Source organism: Taudactylus pleione, unplaced genomic scaffold (assembly GCF_031769625.1).
Source record: "Taudactylus pleione unplaced genomic scaffold, aTauple2 ptg000041l, whole genome shotgun sequence".
Lineage (NCBI taxonomy): Eukaryota > Metazoa > Chordata > Amphibia > Anura > Myobatrachidae > Taudactylus > Taudactylus pleione.
Window position 1 is genome coordinate 29,273,291 of NW_028284443.1, and position 21,288 is coordinate 29,294,578.

The following is a 21,288-nucleotide window of genomic DNA, read 5'->3' on the forward strand; positions in this document are numbered from 1 at the left end:
GCAGACACAGCTCTGCAGGCTGTCAGCGCGGTGATCCCAGCAGGGCACATTTTGACTTTAAAGAAAGAGGCAGGGCGCAGTGTCCCGCAAAAGAAGCCTAGCAGTACTCTAGACATGACAGTGTCTGGCTTGCTGCTCCCGGTACCACCCATAATCACCCACTGAAATTCCACCTCTGCGTCCATATTCGCTCGGCATCCCTGGATTGTAACCATAGTGACAGATGCGCAGACTGAAAACATTGACCACTAGTATATACACTAGCGTATACATAGACATGCTTCCACCTTTGAATCAGGCACTTAGTGAAGAGTAAATGCGGGTACAGAAAGCTAAAATGCATCTGGACAAGCCATGTTGTCACACAAGGGGTGTGCAAATGCAATTTTCATTTGGCAAGAAGGGAAAATACTGCCTGCTTTTTATATAGAGCTCACAAACAATTGGTAGCTTGTTTTAAAACTGCAATTTACTGTTGAGCCACGATCTGGCCTTTACATCTTTCGACATAGTGTACATTTGAGGCCAGCGCCCTGCAGCACAACATCGTTTTGCCAGTTTGAAAAATTATAATACTCTTAACTTTAAATGAGGCCCTATGTGTACAACATTACACCAGGACAATAGATATAAAGATTTCCCAGTAGATCTGCACTGCTCTGCTCAGGCTGAGTAGTCTTTCACATGTAAACTTATAGCTTTAGGTAATCTGTTGAGTACGTCCAGAGTTCGACCATATAATTTCCAAGGAAAGTTTTCTGCTGGTGTAGTTCTACTTCTCTAACACCTGAGACTTTGCCTGGAAATCAGGGACAGATGGCAAAAATGCAAATGATCACACTGCTGCTCTTCAGTTGGGTGATCCTCTGCACTGTCACACGTGTACCACATTATACCTGAATGTGATGACAGAGCCTCATGTCGGCTGCTTCATTTGAAGGTATTTCACAGAATCGGGACAAGTAGAGTGTTCCGTACTCTGGGCCTGATTCATTACGAATCACTATTGCAATCGCAGCTGTGATTACGCACGCAGGTCGGTTTGCGAAAATATGGTAATGACTGCAATCGCAAAGCTATTATAGAGACGCCCGAAGTAATCAGAAACTACCGCTTTCGCACATCCGTAATACTTTACAATCCTGTGTATACATCGGGAACATCGAGTAACATCGGCCCCTCATGCACAATTACAACAGGTCTGACCTTAGGGAACATCGAGTAACATCGGCCCCTCATGAACAATTACAACAGGTCTGACCTTACTCAGAAATTGCTAATCTCATCGCACGCACTGAGTACACAAGCTGTGTTTGCCGTCGCAGTGGCTAATTTATGCACGCCCCTGTAACGGCCTTTGAAAGGACTGGCACGCCAGAGTTTTGCCGACCACCCCTCCATCAACACCCCCAAACGAGGTGATGAACGACCCATGGGAGCGCGCAAAAGTCCATACACACTAGTCAATGTGCCCAACATCGTCTAGTGTGTACCCAGCATAACAGTTCCTCCACATCACTACATCAACTAGCTCTGCTACGGCCCAGGGGTGGCCGGGACTCTGGCCACCCACTTAATGACAACTCGAAGAGTGCCACCTTAAACGTAGGCAGCAGTGTCTTACATTTTGTGGGATACCATTTGGACCCCAGTGTCCAAACATTGTTTTTAACTTACGGGTATGAAAGTACCAGAAAGGTATATAAAATCCTGGACATTGGTATGTGCTTCCAATTTAACAACGTAGTAGAAATGATGTCCTAATAAAGTGTTTGTTCTTACTTGGTTTTGATGAATGCAATCTCCATGAGAAAAAAAATAAAAATAAAACTACATAATACAAAAGGTAGACTTTTAGCCTTAATGCATCCATACTTAGAAAAAGGTTTATAATGTCTATCCAGTTTTGTTCTATGACTTCATCACCAATCTCACAGATCCCGGGGGGGAAGATGGCCGGTACACACTAATAGCCGGTACACACTTGATATGTAGTCCAAGCCGGCCGGATCGGACGACATGTCGGAAACATGATTTAGTGTGTACACTCAATCTCACTGACGATGCGCTCTCCAGCGCATCATCAGCGACATCGTCCATCGGACCTGCATGTCGCTCCCAACATTGGCAAGTGTGTATGCATTTGCCAATGCCGGGACCCCAGCCGGGTCCCATCGCACGACAGGTTGGCTGGGTACACATCGTTAAATGTGTATCCAGCATTAAAATCGGGCATGATCGGCTCTCCTACTGGCTTAACCCAAGGATTCCAAAGGGCTTTTTGAAGCTGGGACACATGTCATCACATTCCTCATCCAGTAACAGCACAATGCCCCGCCAACTCCCTTAACCAGAACATCCTCCTGTCATTACCACAGGAATCAGAAGAGTTATCGGAGCACTTTACCAATATTAATTTGTTTCTGAGAATTAGCCTTACGTATACAAGCAAGCAGGAGAACAATTGTAAGAATGCTTGTCATTTAATAGGTGTTAATGCGATCACAGTCTACAGGTGATTATACTGTTAACGTAAAACAAATGTAATACTTATATGCAAGCAATATAAAGAAATTAAATAAAAAATGGTCAAAACAACTTTAAAGCGCTAATTGGCTAGAAATAGTCCACAGCAACTGCTTGCGAAAAGTAACTCCATCTAAAGAGACCAGGAGCTAATTCAATAGTTTGCGTGACTAGCCCCATGCTGGTTGCATTCTCAAGCCCTAATGCCCATGATTAGCCACATTATGCAGCTTCTCCCGTGCCAAGTGCCAGGGTCGCTGCAGTTAAGGTGCACCTGGCACTCGTGACCAGCCCCAAAGCCCTACTTTACATGTATTTCTGCCCCCCATCACCCCCTCCTTAGTAGGGTGCTAGCAGTAATCTGTGATAAGTGCAGCCTTGGGGCTGGTAGCCCAGAGAAATTGAATAGCTCCTGGTCACTTTAGGAGGGAGCTACACTACACAGAAAAATTGTCACAACCATAATGCTTATTACAAGAAAAAAATCATTTTCCATATATCTAGCATTGACTGCTTACCACGTGGACCCTTGTCATCTAGTATTTAGTGATTGTTTATCGGACTTCTTTATAGATCTATACCTGAATAGTACAAGAAGAGGTGCCGTGCAATAAGTTGGAGACAAATGTGCCTTGCTTTGTCTATTTATACATTGCTTGCAGCGAATAGAAAAATGAAAGTTGTCAAATAGAATAACTCCACACAGCCATATTGCAAGACTGTAAATATATTTTGTAAGGCTTTATGTGCTGCAGCATATGTGCAATAAATATATTTTTACAGTAATTAAACCATATTTATTATTACCAGTTATTTATATAGCGTACACATATTCTGCAGCGCTTTACAGACAATTATATCTGGCCATTCACATCAGTCCCTGCCCCTGTGGAGCTTACAATCTATATTCCCTACCACATGCTTACACACATAGGGTTCATTTCTGTTGGAGGCCAATTAACCTACCAGTATATTTTTGGATTGTGAGGAAACCGGAGTACCCAGAGGAAACCCATGCAAGCACAGGGAGAATATACAATCTCCACACAGTTAGGGCCATAATGGGAATGAAAACCTCGACCACAGTGCTGTGAGGCAGTAATGCTAACCGTTACACTGTCTGTGCTGCCCATATGAACCAAATACTTTCCTCTTACACTTTCGTCTGTTTAATGAATGGCAGATATTACTACACAATAATTGCCAGCAAACTACAGACAAGATACCTTTCATTTCAATCACTTGGTAAATAAATTAGCACACAGCAATAAAATATATTTCTGCCTGCTTGCCACAAGATGGCACTGTTCAACAACTAAATGTTATTCTCAATGCCACATTACACCAGAAACATGTAATTGCAACTTGCAAATGTGCACAAGGCAAATCTGCACAGTAAAATAAAGTAACAATTTGGAAATAAATGGTAAAAAGGGACACTTTAACAACAAAGTAAAAAAGTACTCTGTTAAAGTAGGTAGGCATTACAGATCTGTCTGAAAACAGTGGAATACAAATAACAAGAGATATGGTAAGAACTTACCTTTGTTATCTCTGTTTCTACGAAGTCCATAGGGTCCACAGGGTTGACCTTGGGGTTATAGCTGGAACAGGATCCATGGGCACCACACAGTTAAGCTTTTAGCTCCCAGGATGCACTTGGGTCCTCCTCTATACCCCGCCCCCGAGCCACAGGCACCTCAGTTGGTAAGCAGCCTAGGCCGGAGGAGAATATGGAACAGAGAGAAGGAAGACTGGAACACACAAGAAACCATACTCACAGCAATAGGAGACGGAAAACCGGTGACCAGCCACACAGCCCATTTGAAGCCAGGTGCGTCAGGGCGGGCGCCCTGTGGACCCTATGGACTTCGTAGAAACAGAGATAACAAAGGTAAGTTCTTACCATATCTCTTGTTTTCTACTTCAGGGTCCATAGGGGGTCCACAGGGTTGACCTTGGGGATGTCCCAAAGCAGTTCAACTAAGGGCGGGGACGCTCCTGTGCTGAAAGGAGCACCCGGCGCCCAAAGGAAGCATCCTGAGAGGCGAAGGTGTCAAACGCATAGAACCTCAAAAACGTTTGAATAGAAGACCAAGTGACCGCCTTACACAGCTGAACAGCAGAAGCGCCACGTCTAGCAGCCCAAGAGGGACCCACAGAACGAGTGGAATGAGCCTTAACAGAGGCTGGCACAGGTAAACCCTCTTGTGCATAAGCCTCACAAATAACGGAACGAAGCCAACGGGCTAATGTTTGTTTGTTGGCAGGCCAACCCCTCTTGTGAAAACCAAAGAGGATAAACAAGGAATCAGACTTCCTAACCGAAGCCGTCCGGTCTACATAAATTCTAAGCGCCCGGACCACATCTAAGGAAGTCTCACCAGCTGAAAGACCAGGGGACTGAAAAGCTGGCACAACAAGTTCCTGATTAATGTGGAACTTCGAGACCACTTTGGGCAAAAACTCAGGACGAGTGCGGAGCACCGCTCTGTCCTGGTGAAAAATCAGGAAAGGAGGGCGACAGGAAAGCGCCCCCAATTCAGACACCCTCCTGGCCGAAGCAATTGCCAGGAGAAAAAACGTTTTAAATGTCAGCCACTTGAGCTCCACCGCCTCAAGAGGCTCAAACGGAGGACCCTGCAGGACCCGTAGCACCACCGCCAAGTCCCAAGGAGCCACAAAGGGAGGCTGGATCCTGAGAACACCCTGGAAAAAGGTGTGAACGTCTGGTAGTATTGCAATCCGCCGTTGAAACCACACGGACAAGGCGGACACATGAACCTTCAGAGATGCAAGGCGTAAGCCGAGATCCAATCCTGACTGAAGAAATTCCAAGATCCTAGAAACTCGGAACACCTGAGGATCATAATGTCTGGACTCACACCACTGAAAGTAAGTGTGCCACACTCTGTGATAAATCCGTGCTGAAGCAGGCTTGCGTGCCCGGAGCATGGTACCAATAACCGAACCGGAGAAGCCCCGAGACCTCAAGACGGCTGTCTCAAGAGCCACGCCGTCAAAGACAGCCGACCCAGATCCGGGTAAAGGCAGGGCCCCTGAGACAACAGGTCCCGACGCTGAGGAAGAAGGTACGGAGCGTCGATGGAGAGGCTCCTGAGATCGGAGTACCAATGACGTCTGGGCCACGCCGGAGCTACCAGCACGAGCATGCCGCCGTCCTGCTTGAATTTCCGCAGAACCCGAGGAAGCAGGGATAGCGGAGGAAACAGATACGCCAGGTGAAACGTCCATTTCACCGACAGCGCGTCCACCAGACTTGCGCCTGCGTCTCTTGTCCTTGACCCGTAAACGGGCAACTTGTGATTGTGACGGGAGGCCATCAAGTCCAGCTCCGGCAGTCCCCACCTGTCCACGAGTAGCTGAAACACCTCTGGGTGAAGCGACCATTCCCCGGGATGCACGTCGTGACGGCTGAGGAAGTCCGCCTCCCAATTGAGGACTCCGGGGATGAAGACCGCCGAGATCGCCGGAATGTGACCCTCCGCCCAAGTCAGGATACGAGACACCTCCGACATCGCTGCCTGACTGCGAGTTCCGCCTTGGTGGTTGATATCCGCCACCGTGGTGGCGTTGTCGGACTGCACCTGTACCGCCCTTCCGTGAAGAGCGGTGCCGGACGACTGCAGGGCCCTGTATACTGCCCGCAGTTCCAGGATGTTGATGGGGAGAAGTGCTTCTTCCGCTGACCAACGACCCTGAAGCGACAAAGAGCCGGTCACTGCCCCCCAACCCCGGAGACTGGCATCCGTCGTGAGCAGGACCCAGTCCGGGATCCAAAATGGGCGCCCCTCGACCAGATGAGCTGTCTGAAGCCACCAAGCCAAAGATTGCCGAACGTCCTGAGACAACACCAGCATCTGAGAGCGGATCCGGTGAGGTAACCCGTTCCATTCTGATAGAATCAGCCCCTGCAGGGGCCGGGAATGGAACTGGGCAAATACCACCATGTCGAATGTCGACACCATGGACCCCAGAACTCTCATAGCCGAATGGACCGACAGGCGGCAACGGCTCAGGCAACTGTGTATCCGCAGCTGTAGGGAGGCGACCTTCTCCGGAGTCAGGAAGATCCTTTGCTGACGCGAATCCAGCAGGGCTCCCAAATGAACCATCCGCTGAGATGGAATCAGGGAGGACTTTTTCCAATTTATCAACCACCCGTGTGCTTGCAGGCAAGCGATCGTCAGGTGGAGATGTTGAAGCAGTACCTCTGGGGAGCTCGCCAGCAACAGGAGGTCGTCCAGATACGGCAGCAGCCGTACATTCTGGTTCCGAAGATGTGCGGCCATGACCGCCATAATCTTCGTGAACACCCTCGGTGCCGTGGAGAGACCAAAGGGTAGCGCCCGGAACTGATAGTGGTGTTGAAGGATAGCGAACCTCAGATACCGCTGGTGTGAAGATGCTATCGGAACATGGAGGTAGGCGTCCTGGATGTCCAGGGACACCATGTAATCCCCCGGTTCCATCGCCAGAATGATGGAACGTAACGTTTCCATCCTGAACTTGGGAACTCTGAGGAATCTGTTCAGAGACTTCAAGTTGAGGATAGGGCGATGAGAACCATTGGGTTTCTGCACCAGAAACAGAGACGAATAATACCCCGTCCCTCGTTGTGATAGAGGAACGGGAACAATGACCCCTGCTTTCAGCAAGGACTCTATAGCCTCCTGAACCTGTAACGCCTTGGTCCTGTCCTGAGAAGGACTTGTGCAGAAAAACTGGTGGGGTGGTCTGTGCCGAAAAGACAGGGCGTACCCCTGGGAGACCACTTCTCGAACCCAGGCATCCGTGGTGGTATTGTGCCAGCACTGGGCAAATAGAAGAAGTCGGCCTCCCACTCTGAGGTCCCCCAGAGGGAGGCCCGTCCCATCAGGCCGCAGGTTTATCTTCCTGCTTGGAAGAAGGGCGCCGAGCACTCCAGACTTGCTTCTTGGGTTTAGAGGCAGTCTTACTCGCAGACTGTCTCGGGAAGGACTGACCTTTCGCCTTACCCTGAACCCGAAAGGAACGAAAAGCCAAACTCCGAACCTTAGCAGGCAGTGCCGCCGAAGGGAGGAAGGCCGACTTGGATTTAGCCAGGGTGTCCACTATTTTGTCCAAGTCCGGACCAAATAGTAATTCACCATTGAAAGGTAAGGCCTCCAGACCCTTCTTTGAATCAGAGTCCGCTCTCCAGGACCGCAACCACAAGGATCGGCGGCCAGACACCGCTGCAGCCGATACCCGCGAGGTCAGCAGACTAGCATCTAAAGAAGCTTCACCAATGTAAGAAGCAGCGTCCCTCATTTGTCCCAACAACGCCCGCTGGACATCCGGAGCGTCGTCTGGGAAGGTATCTTCCAATGCATTGGCCCACCCCTCAATGGCCTTGGCCACCCAGGAGATGGCCATGGACGGTCGGGCCACCGCCCCGGAGAGGGAGTAAATAGACTTTAAGCAAGTCTCAACTTTCCTGTCCGTGGGATCCTTCAGCGAGGATATCGACGGTAATGGTAAGGTGGCGCCCCGAGTTAAACGGGTGACATGGGAATCCACCGCCGGTGGAGTTTCCCATTTTTTACAATGTGCCTCAGGGAAGGGGTAATTAGAAGCCAACCGCTTCTGAGGAAGGAATCTCTTACTGGGCGCCTGCCAAGCTACCGCCATATGATCCGTCAACTGATCCGACAGGGGAAACACCGCAGAAGCCACCTTAGTCTTTTTGAAACTAGGAAACTTCGACTTAGGAACCGGTGCCTCATCCTCTATAAGAAGAATAGCTCGCACCGCCCTAACTAGTGCTCGTACATTAATGGACGACTTGGTATCCATTTCCTGGACCGAGGCGTCCGAGTCAGTGTCATCAGGGACCTCCCCATCATCTGAGGAACCCTCTGAGTCCGATACCTGATCAGCCCGTGTCATGAGTGGGCGTTTAGAAATCCTAGAAGGCATGTCAGTCTGCAACATTGACTGAAAAGCCGAGGAAGCGGCCGCCAAATTTTGCACGGAGTTGGAGAGCACATCCACCCATGGTGGAGGCGTCGCCATAGGGGCCTGAAAAGGTACCACAGGCTGCTGCGGCACAGGGGAAGCCTGTATATACATAGGCAACCCCGCATAGGGACCAACTGATTGAGACCCAGGAGGACTCCGCAATAACTGCGGGACACCCGGGGAATGGGGGATGGTCGGCTGGGGCACCGCCCTAGTAGGGAGAGCAGTCGGGACCGACAGACGGTCCGCAATAGACACCAGCACTTGAGAAAACATCGCCCACGGTGGTTCCTGCGCCAGAGAAGGTCTGGATGGGCCAGGAGCCACCTGGCATCGACTACACAGGCCATCCTGTGACAAATCCTCCCTATCTACTCCTGCAGAACAGCGTCCGCAGGAGGCCAACACCGGAGCCACTGAGCGCTCAACCTCCTCGTCTGACATGACAGAATATATTATATATCTGGCACCAGGGTAGAAGTAAAACGCACTCACCGGTGTGCTGAACAACAGCCCACAATATGGCACTGAGTAGCACACAACTGTATGTGACGGACCTCACAAATACGTGATCTATATAAGTGAGGTCAGTAGAAACGCCCCTCCCCCACACACCTGTAGGGCCCGTAGGAGAAGTAAAGGGATAGGTATAAGCTGACAGTAAGCGGAAAATAAGCACAGGCAGGCAGCACTAGCAAAAGTCACATACCATGCAGGAAGATATACTCACTGCACCTTTACACTACAATCAACCTGCCCAGATTCAGTGTCTGGGAGGGCTATAGTGCTGTGTACGCTGTCCTTAATCAGGGGAGAGGTACACAGGGGGACCGGTCCGCGTGCTCCCTGAGATCTGCGCTGCCAATGGGAAAATGGCCGCTGGAGACCTCAGAGGAGGAGTGGCCGAGTGAACTGCAGCTCAGGGACGCTAGACATGCAGGCTGAAAAGCGCGCTGAGCTGAGGTGAGGAGCCGCTGAACAGGGAAGGCTTCCTCCCCTGGCTGGCCATTAACCCCAGGGATGCTGGCTTCCCGCTTGCCGGTTATCCCTGGTGGTCTAGTGGTCCCACGGGTTATGGGGGGGGCCCGCCGCCACTGCCAGCAGCCTCCGGTCTGTCCCCAGGACCGGAGGCTAAAGGACTGCATTTAAGGTATTCCGCGCGCCGCTGCTAGCCAGCGACGCGCGGCTTACCTGAATCCCCGGCGACTCCGGCAGCAGTCCTGGGAGGTAGACAGAGTCCGGCTAGTACGGACTCTGTCCTCCCGCCGCGATCCCCAGATCAGTACTGGCGTCGCGGCGCCAGTCGGGGATCAGAGCGGCAGCGTGGGCGTCTGTACAGACAGCCCTTCGCTGCCGTCTGTAGTAAAAAGAGAAACTAAAATAAATAAAATCTATTAGAAAAATAAAAAGCTTCTCCTGCAGCCCCCCTGCGCGGTGACCGAGTCCGGCCGGACACCAGCTTACACTGAGGTGCCTGTGGCTCGGGGGCGGGGTATAGAGGACCCAAGTGCATCCTGGGAGCTAAAAGCTTAACTGTGTGGTGCCCATGGATCCTGTTCCAAGGTCAACCCTGTGGACCCCCTATGGACCCTGAAGTAGAAACTGAGTTTTAAAGTAGAAAGAGTATATCTGGGTAGAAAAACTTAAATTAAATTCAGTTTGACTTTTACCACAAAATGCAAACCACATCCTTACCCAAATGAGGGCTTATTGCACTATGTAGGCATTATAACTTTAAACATGATGCTTTACCATCATGTTTAAAGTTATAATGCAGACACTGTTAAACGCTTGTAACAACATCACTACAGTGTTCTCGGGTCAACATTCTGAAGGTCAACTTACCCTACCAAATGCCCTGTGACTATCATTTAGGGTAGCATAGTGAATTCAGAACGCAAATTAAATTGGGAAACCTGGACGGAGAGCTTTCTATTGTAATTTAAGGATACATCCACTAACAGATAGTGGAACGACAGTATGGTTACAACATTGTAATTGTACAGTCATTCCTCATTCCCTGCAGTGCCTACAGTAACGATAGGTCGTTCAGTGCAGGCACCCTCCCTCATCCCTGAACATGGACGATCTATCGTTATCTGCAGATTGACCGGCATGTTCAGGCGATGATTGATGTCGGAAATTACCAGCGGGAGCACGCATCGCTGGTCATTTCCGACATTACAGTGCACGATTAATGAGCGATTGAACGATAAGGTTATCGTTCAATCGCTCATTAATATCGCCTAGTGGATGTGCGCCTTAAGAATATAAAAATGTTCATAAGTGACAGAGGGTCTCCTTTCTTGAAAACTCACTTTACTTGTCAGATGTTATTTTATTTTTAGGATGAGAAGATTTTAGGTAGAATAGGCTGCATGCTCAAGTGTGGAGCATAGTCTTGTGCTGAGTTCACAGTATTGTCCAGTATCACCTAATACTTAACATGAATTGTGTTGCTACTGTGGATAGTATCATCTATTTTGTAATACGTATTCTTTTGACCAGTATTATGTTTAGTACGGAGCACAATAGGATTGTTATTCCACATACCCTAGGGTACAGAAACATTGCATGACCAGTATTTTGTGTATATTTGGCGTTCAAAACTTTGTGTATATAAGAAATTGACGGAACAGTGAGGAAAAACCTTATGGATTACGTAAATTAATTTGGTACTTTGTTGTTAAAGGGACTACCTGTTGTTATTAGTCGTTTCTTAACGGAGAAAATAGCTGAGGGATCCATCAGTTATTAAGATTCCAGGCGTTACAAGACCAAGGAACTAGAAGAATCAGGCTTTAAGCACTTCCAGGTAAATCACAGGTACCATTTCAGACAGCGGTACCCACAAAGCACTTATAAATGTGTGGTTCGGCCAAATGATGCAACAAAAAGCACAGTAGTACTGCTAAAATCATGAAGAATGATCCTTTCGTAGTCATCCTTGGTGCAATCCAAGGCTCCGGATATATACAGTACTAAGCACTGCTTAGTATTTGGTTAAATACAAATGTAAATGCTACAAACCAAAAATGTTAATTTTGGTTAGGAAGAGGTTATTAAAAACAGTTAAAAGTGTGATGAAAAAAATAATCATATGAGAAAATTAAAAAAAGCAATAAAAGATAGTCCCTTTAACAGCAAGTACCATTATTTTTGATCAAATGTCTTCATGACCAAAATAATGTTATGTAGGAATGCTACACAATTTATATTTCATATTTTCTAGCAACAAAAAATATATCACATGACTTTGTCCAGCTTTTTCTTTTTCTTTGCGACAAATGTATTAAATTCTGGGGGGGGGATGAAATGGTTTCTTGGGCAGCGATAAGTAATGGGCACCCGAAGGAGTGATTCAATCATTTTGCTAATAGGGCATGACTGCATTACTTATCACACTAGCCGCGTTAAAAGTGGCTTAATTCAAGTCCTAGTTAGGGCGCCCAAACAGCTGACTTTTCGCAGATTTCTGCTCACCACCCCAGGAGGCGGCGAGCAGAAACCATGTAGATGAGCCCGATCAGCAAACACTTGAAGAGCTGCTGGTCGGGCACCCAAACAACTGAATTCCCACCTAGAGGTGTGATGTCTTTTTCAGTCGTATTATTGTTATGGAAACACCATCTTTATTCAACATTTAAACTGTAAGGGAATATCAACTATACACTATAAACATTGTTACAGATAATTGGACTAGGATTTCAACTGCAAAAAAAGACGTGTACATTGTGTGGTGGTCTATTAAGGTTACACGACTGCTTTGTTTTAAGTCCATAAAAACAAAACTTGTTTCATTTGTATAATATGTTATGTACTTGTATAAGTGCTACACATTCACTTATTTTGTTTTGTCATTCGGGTTAGTATTTTTTATTTTAGAAGCGCTGACAAATTACACAGTGCTGTACAATGAGTGGATCATAACAAACAAATAACATACAATGACATGAAACAGAAGGTAACAATGACCTTGACAAAATGAGCTTACAATCAAGACAGTGAAAGAACAACTATAGCGACTGGTGATGAAAGTGTGACTGGCTTCTTTAAGGCGGCAGCAGCATTACGCAGCCAGCAATAAGGTTTCTACTAGTAGTATGGTTTAAAGGAGGATAAACCGCATATTTCGAAGACATGTAGCGCAACTCGGACACTGTAGAAGTCATCTACTGCAACCCACAACTGTCCTTCACCATTTATCATAACTGGTTCTGTAGAAGGCTTTCAGTTATGTTTTGTATGGAAACACTTATGGTTATCTAGTATTCACTCTAGCTCCAGCGGCAGGCAGGGCGCCGGAGCTAGAGAGGGCAACCTTGTGCGCACCAAAGGCGCGCGCGCCCCCGAAAAGGGGGCGTGGTCATGAAAAGGGGGCATATCTATAAGACGCATCCCCTTTTCGTCATACTTGGGGGCGTGCCCGGCGCTTACGGACATGCCGGGCAGCCCCCAAGCGCTGCAGAAAGGGAGAATAGATGCCGAGCGCATGCGTCTATTCTCCGGCGGTGACCGGGACACGGCATGTTTCTCCATCCGCGGGACACTGCGTCCCGCGGGTGAGAACGGCACCCGCAGGCTGTTAGGGCAGGGCGCTTTTTGCCCTCCTCCTGGAGGGCAGGGTGCTTTTTGCCCTCCGGAAGGAGGGCAGGGCGCCGCGCCCCGCTAAAACAGCCTAGCGGGAACGCTAGTTATCTGTGAGCATGGGAGAACTGTGTGCCGTATCTTCAGAGACGAATCACATAAGACTTCATGGTTAATTTTTGCAATGTTTGTAGGTATATTTATACACATACACAAAGAGGGGTATTCAATATGAAACGTTAACCTCGCCGTAGAAAATTTTGTCGCTTTTGCCGGCGAAAAAGTATCGCGCCCACCTCTGCTTATCCCCGTATTCAATATGAAATCGACGAAAACGGGACCTGGCGATACTTGGACTGGCGAAAACAAATGGGAATTTTTTGGAAATAATTATAGGACCCCCCTAAAGATGTACAGACCTCGGGGTTCACTATGGTTACCCCTGTTTTTGCCTGCAGAAGAAAGTCGGGGTTTTTAAATAGCCACGTCAGGTGTTTTTTTCCCGACTTTGAAGCAGTGATGCAGAAGAGCATTTAGCTTTTTTTTTTTTTCATTTTTAAAAGTGGTCCCATCAAATTTGGGGTACTAACATATTTTTAAGTCCCTAAAGTTATTTTTTTCAAATTCTGCAAAAATGCACCTACCGCTACTTTGCTCAATGAAAAAAAAACACTTGCCACATAGTTGGGGACCCCACCAGAATTAATTTTGTTAGTTTGGCAGTTTTTTCCTTTTTTTATATTTTCACAACAATTTTTTTAATTTTATTTTTTTACACAGATCGTTTCAAGGGGTCATTCTGAAGGGTGCAGGCTATTTTTTTTTTTTAAGCCTGCACCCCATAACCCCAATTCTGCACTTTTTTCCGCCACCTATTCAGTGGTGAAAATTTATCCCTGTTTTTTCGAACCTGCGAAAAGTCTTTGAAATTGAATACGGAGTAAAACCAAAACCTCCGAAAATGACGTCATTGGCGCGAAAACATCGCAAAAACTGAGTTTTCGCTCCATATTGAATACCCCTAAAAGTGAACAGAAAAAGCCACAAAAAGTGCATTAATAAATCTAGTTATCTACATATAACAACCACTAGTGTTTTATCTCCTGATGCAAGGTTCTCATCTCACAGAAAAAAATGGCTCTAAATAAAATGACCAGAGCAACTCTTCAAAATCATCACTTAAGAAAGAAAGTATTATATTAAAAAAAACAAAAAAAAAACATTTGGAACATATGTAAATGCAATATTAGCTATTATTGTAATTGAATTCTAAAAGACAGTGGGAAAGACAAAATATACATAAAAACAGGGACACACAAGGTAGACAGAAAAAAAATAGGGCAGACGTGAAAACAAGCAGTACGGAGAATCCTGCTCTGGAGTGCTTGTATACAGTATCTACCAAGAAAGGGTAGAACTGACAACAGAATCAATTGTGATTTAGAGATAAACTAACTGCCTTCAAATTATACTGCAAAGGTGGTAGTTACAGATCCAAATTAAAATGTACACTAAAAGGGAACAACTATATATTCTATATTTATGTTTTTTGCAACGTTAACTGATGTAGCGGGCAACTATTTCTATACAACGGATCCATAAATCCAACATATCCTACCTAAAAGCAGCTTCCCATAAGCAGTCCTTTCCACATACACCAGTAGGCAGCATCCAATAGGGATTCCAGAAAGAGACAGAGGAATCCTTACACCTGACAGAAGACACAAAATTTCCATCTATTAGAAAGTGCTGTCCTTAAGGAATAAACGGTTGCAGCCATAAGAGTCTTGCAGTACCAAATAAAACATGCCATTAGCCTTTCTATACATATGAATAGTTTAAACTGCAATGATCAGACTAATTTTTTGTTATTATTTTATTTTCAATGCATCAATTTAAAATCTGGACTATAGCTTTATTCCCTAATCCAGGCTATTGATTTGTTTTTTTAAACCTAACATTTTGTACTGTAAGTATCCCATTTTTTTGTAACACAAAGGCTTCTACAATTGACAAATTGAAACATTAGCTATAGACCAGGATATACAGGACTGCAGCCCCATGCTGTTGTATGGTCACTCATTCATGCCTATAATATCAGTTTGTGGGTATACAAAATTTGGGCAGAAAGAAGTCAACACAGCCGTAGAGTACAAACATGACATTTCTACAACATTACAGCGTACTTGTGTTTAAACATTTTTTTATTTTTTTTTATAAATGATCTCCTATTTCAATGGACAGTTTACTTTAATCGTAAGGTGCGTACACACAGTACGATATCTATAAACGATATCGAAATTGTTCAATGATATATCGTTCACATTGATCATTTTTACGCAGTGAACTACCGACGATGCACGTTCCCACATGAACGATAACGATATCTATGATCGCTCGAACATGCAGGCCAATCTGGACGATATCGTCAACTTTGCCTGTTCAGAGATGTGGCAGGAGGACTTCACTGAAAGATATCTTTCAAGTCGTTGGTGGTACAGATCATTCCGTGTAAAGCTGGATACAATGTATCTGCTGCCCGTCGGGCAGTGTGTACACGCGATAAGTTGGTGAACGTCGGCGTTCACCGACATATCGCATTGGCTGTGCTGCACAGCTGTTGGACAGATATGTCTGCAGACATAGCTGTCCATCGGCAGGTGTGTACGTGCGGTCTGCAGACCACCCGTACACACACAGCGGCAGCCGTGAGGAGGGGGGGAGGGACACGCCCTGTAGTCACCGGGACACACAGCAAGACAAGGATGATGGCCGTTCAGTGTGTATGAACGACCATCAGCTGCAGATATATCTGCAGATCACTCGATCTGCAGATATATCTGTCAGGTGTGTACCCACCTTAACTCAGTCTTAAACCAGGGGTCTTCAACATTTTACACAGTGTGGGCCACATTAAAAAATTTAATGCAGCCCTAGGGCCACTAAGCTATACGCCACACAGTAGCACAATCTTGATTCACCCAATTCACATTACACCACATAGTCGTGTCCCTTATTCATGTATGACACACAGCAGTGCCCCTTTTACACAATGCCCACATTTGTGCCCCTAATACACAATGCCCACAGCAGTAGTGCCCCTAATGCAGTGCTCCCAATAGTGGTAGTGCCCCTTATGTAGTGCCCCCAGCAGTGATGTCCCTTATGCCATGCCCTCAGTAGTGGTAGTGCTCCATGTTCAGTGCCCCCATTAGTGGTAGTGCCCCATATGCCGTGTCCCCAGTAGTGGTTGGGCTGTGCCCCTTATGCAGTGCCCACAGTGGTAAAGCCTCTTATGTAGTGCCCCCAGTAGTGATAGTAAACCTTATTCAGTGCCCCCAGTAGTTCTGCCCATTATGCAGTGCCCACAGTGGTAATGCCTCTTATGTAGTGCCACCAGTAGTGGTAGTGCCCCATATGCTGTGCTGCCAGTAATGGTAGTGCAGTGCCCCTTATGCAGTGCCCCCTAGGCAATGCCCCCATTAGTGGTGCCCCAGTATTAGTGCCCCCAGTAGCAATGCCCCTAGTACTAGTGCCCCCTAGTATTGGTGCCCCTAATAGTAATGCCCCCTAGTAGTAGTACCCCCAATAGTAATGCCCCCCTAGTAGTAGTGCCCCCTAGTAGTGAAGCCGCTTACAAAAAAAAAACTACACCTTAAACCCCGCTTCCGCGTCTGCTGCCTCCTGTCCGCTCGGCTGCTCTTCTGTCTGAACTATGGGAGAGACGTCATGACGTGTCTCCCATAGTGCACTGCACACACTGCGGGAGCCGGAGTGAGCTAGAGCTCACTGAGGAGTGAGCTCTAGCCTCCGGCTGGTGGTGCGGTGCAGGTATGGAGCCGGCGCTCGCTGGTAACAAATTCTCAGCGGGCTCCCGGAAAATGGAGCCTGTTGGCTGGCAAAGATTGGAGAGGTGTGCCAGTGGAAAAGTTGCCCAGCACAACTTATCAGCTTTGAGGTTGCATTTATCAAGTACATTCTATAAAATGATAGGTAGAAGCTGATTGGTTGCCATGGGCAACGTCTCTACTGATACTCTTTTCACGGCTTCATACATCTACCCCATTGCACCTTTAACAAATATGAGTGGATGCAGACTAGTAAAGGGGTTTCAACTGTTTAATAGGCAGATTCAGTTAGCCAATGATAAGTAGAGGGGTCTCTTCTCTCAAGGGCCCAGATGTTTACACTGCCTGTGGATGCACACTCTCCCTGCCGCCGCCAGCACTCCAGGGACCGAACACCACGTCATCAGTGACACCGGCGCCAGAGTGTGACTCCCAGGGCAAAGACCCCTGAAGCTGCCAGCTATGCACTGCAGGCTATCTGCGGACCATAGAAGCACCGCGTGCTCCCTGCCAGAGTCCAAGCTCTGCCTGCTGCCGCCTACTCATCATGGTTCCCCCCCCATGCTGTGTGATACACTTCCACTGAAGTGCATCCTCCATAGACAGGATGTACTTCACATGGATCTAGTCATACAGGGTATAGCATACTGCCAGACACGTGTCAGTTTTCTTATACATGCTTGGGTCCTTGTACGACTTATCTCCCACAGTGTAACCTTCGTAGTGCCCCCAACATGGCTGCCTCACCTGGTACACTTGTGGATAGGATGAAAAATACATGGACCTAACTACTATGTTGGGACATTACACCTAGCTTTAGGGCGCTGCACACCACCCATTTTGTGTCATCTCTTCTGGGCTTAACCTATTCCACCCAGGGTAATCCTACGTAGTGCACCCAAAACGGCTGCTTCAGCAGGTACCTTTTGTGAGTTGAATATATAACCCGTGGAAGTTATTTCCCAAAATATCTGCACCAGTCTTGCAAAATGCTTATTGTGCTCTCTAGGTTTTGGATGTTTTTAACCATCTCTGTGTGGTTTTCTATTTTCTGTAATACCAAATCCTTGTACCATGTTTTCGGTAAAGCGACTGAGTCCTATGGGAGAAAAGCACTATATAAATAAAATTATTACCGTATATACTCGAGTATAAGTCGACCCGAATATAAGCCGAGGTACCTACTTTTACCACAAAAAACTGGGAAAACTTATTGATTCGAGTATAAGCCTAGGGTGGGAAATGGCAGCAGCTGGTAGTGCCCCCAGTAGTAATTCCCCCTGGTTGTGCCCCCAGTAGTAATCCCTCCTGGTAGTGCCCCCAGTGGTAATCCCCCCTTTCAGTGCCTCCAGTAGTAATCCCCCCCCTAGTAGTGCCCCCAGTGGTAATCCCCCCCCTGGTAGTACCCCCAGTGGTAATCCCCCCTTTTAGTGCCCCCTGTAGTAATCCCCCGCTGGTAGTACCCCCAGTGGTAATCCCCCCTTTTAGTGCCCCCTGTAGTAATCCCCCGCTGGTAGTACCCCCAGTGGTAATCCCCCCTTTTAGTGCCCCCTGTTGTAATCGCCCCCTGGTAGTGCCCCCTGTAGTAATCGCCCCCTGGTAGTGCCCCCAGTAGTTCCACCCCCCCCCCCCCCAGTAGAGAGATATGTAATAAGAATAATAAAAAAAAATCACTTACCTGAAACTCCCGCTCCTGGTCCCGCCGCTAACAGCTCCTCCAGCCGCTTTGCATGGGAGAGACGTCATTACTCATGACGTCTCTCCCATTACCCACTGCGGGAGCCGGAAGATGGCTCCCGCAGTGGAAGCAGCAGCAGCCGATGAGAGTCTGACAGACTCTCAGCGGCTGCTGATTACAGCAAACACACAGCTGCCGGCTGCAGCGGCTGTGTGTTTGTGCTGTGCAGCGCTGACCGAACTCCGTCTGGTCAGCGCTACACTTCACTCGAGTATAAGCCGAGGGGGTACTTTTTCAGCACAAAAAATTTGCTGAAAAACTGAGCTTATACTCGAGTACATACGGTAGGTGAATTGCCAGGAGCTATTTAATTACAGCCCCGTGATAAACCCTGAGGATGCAGTAAAAACTTATTTCTGCTTGCAGCTCTGGAATGTGCAAGGAAAAATAAGTGTTAATTGCAACCTTGGGCTGCTTGCTGGTCGATCGGTAGTCTGTAATAGCTTCAGGCACTTTATTCAGGAACTGCGTCTCTTAACCCGTTGCTAATAAAATCTGCCTCTAGATCTTGATCTGGCATAACTATACTGTACTCCGTTTCATACTAGTAACATTTAAAGCCTGATTCTGATTATCAATGTGTCGACCATTTTTTGACCCTGTCGACCGTTTGTCCCTGTTGACCTTCTTACATGTCGACCTTTAGTATGTCGACCCTTTGTCTGTCGACCTATCGACTGTCTAACATGTGGTGTCTATCTAGACATTGTCTACCTTTTTACTGTAGATCTATCAATCCACACCCAAAAGAAAAAAAAGTCACTAAGCACACTCCCTGTGAAAAGACCATAATACTGCTTTTACACCAAAGTCCGGGGTCTGACCTGGGATTTAGAACACGTTTCCAACCCGGATCAGACCCGGGACAGCCCCCATTTTACACTGCGGCATAGCCCGGGACGGCACCGTTCACACCGGACCTTGGTCAGCACTGACCCGGCTCTCCGGCGCCGGTGAGCGGCGCTTCTTCACCTCCCTCCCCCTCCATGACCTATTTACCTTACTCCGCAATAGTCTGGAGGCAGGAAGGGCGGGTGGGGTGCGCTGCTCCGCTCTGGTCGGCTCGGCAGTGGACGTTTGGAGATGGTCATCTCCAAGCGCCACTGAAGCTGGCCAATAGGCGACATGCAGCACGACCCGGGTCATCGTGACTTGGGCCGCGCCGTTTACATTCCAGGGTGACACAGGAACGACCCATGCTCAACCCTGCAAGCTAGCCGGGGCGAATCCTTGGGTCACTGAACCAGAGTTGATCCATTTACACCGACTAAAATCCCGGGTTGCTGCACGTTCTCGGTGTAAAAGGGGTATAAGAGACATTATTGATCAGTCTATATACAACAATTTAGATACTGAAACTTCAGGACACTTCAACAATGCAGATTCAAATAAAAGTAGGTGATTTCCTCATGCCAAGAACATTTGCAGATGGAATTCTTGCTAAAGGCTTTGCGATAGAAGGAACACGCTTTAGCAAAATGGTAATATTATATAAGCCTAACTTTGAACGTTGATAACATTATACCAGGAAATGTGGAAGATCACTACATATACAGTATATGTGTAGTCCTTAAATACAAATTTGTATAAAATAACCAAATATGTAGAGTGTAGTCTCGATATAGACAATGCTGGGAATTGAAATGTTTTTGCCAACATTTCTGCTCGCACCCTCCTGAGCTGGCGAGCAGAAATGTGCGAAAAGTCCGTGGTTTGGGCACCCTAACCAGGATTGTGCTGTAGCAACACTATGGTAGGGCATGCTGGGATGTGTAGTTCCACAGAAGCTGGAGAGCCGCATGTTTAATAACCCTGGTGTAGAGAACCTCTCTGTTCTTTACTAGATTCAGGGGCTCTTCTCGCCTTTATGGAAACAGAGCGGATGAGGTCACAGAGGTTTCCAAGAGAGGTAGAAGCAAGTATATCACAGACAGCAATTCATTTAAAAGCCTACACACACAGGCTTGGCCTGCCACTTTAGCCTGCATCTTAAGCAGGTGTGGATCATTAGGTCTACAGTAAAAAGGTAGACAATGGTGGGGTAGACAATGAAAGTTGGACAGGCAATAGCTCGACACAGTCTGAAGGTCGACATGGTCATTAGGTTGACACACAAATGGTCGGCATGGTCATTATGCCGACACACTAAAGGTCGACATGGCCATTAGGATGACACACAAATGGTCGACGTGGTCATTAGATCGACACATGTTTTTGTTTTTCTATTCCTAATCTTCACCCTAACCCAAACCCTCAACTTGGTGCCTAACCGTAACAGTCCCTCCTGATGCCTAACCCTAACCGTCCCTTCTAGTGCCTAACCCTAACCCTCCCTCCTGGTGACCAACCCTAACCGTCGGGGGTAAGTGCCTAACCTTAAAAAATTCAATAAAAAATGTGTCGACTTAATGACCCTGTCGACCCTTAGTGTGTCTACCTATGTACTCTAGACCAAATGACCGGATACCATCTTAAGCATGGAGTTAGATACCATCTCTCATCTCTTTACAGGTAAATGAATGCCATCTTCCATACCTGATGCTTTTCATTGCAAGAAAAGTCCGTATTGAAAGTTTGTTTGCAAAA

General features: G+C 47.2%; 1 protein-coding gene across 2 annotated transcripts in view; it reads right to left on the minus strand.

The window, feature by feature from the left end:
* Positions 1–21,288, minus strand: part of GXYLT1 (glucoside xylosyltransferase 1) — a 59,880-nt gene that overhangs the window by 30,186 nt on the left and 8,406 nt on the right. Inside the window, exon 2 of one of the 2 annotated variants that reach the window (XM_088456431.1) lies at positions 14,735–14,827. The exons of the other annotated variant lie outside the window; for it this stretch is intronic. Within the exon in view, the coding sequence (XP_088312557.1) occupies positions 14,735–14,827 (93 nt within the window). The remainder of the gene's footprint in view (positions 1–14,734; positions 14,828–21,288) is intronic. 2 annotated transcript variants of the gene reach the window in all.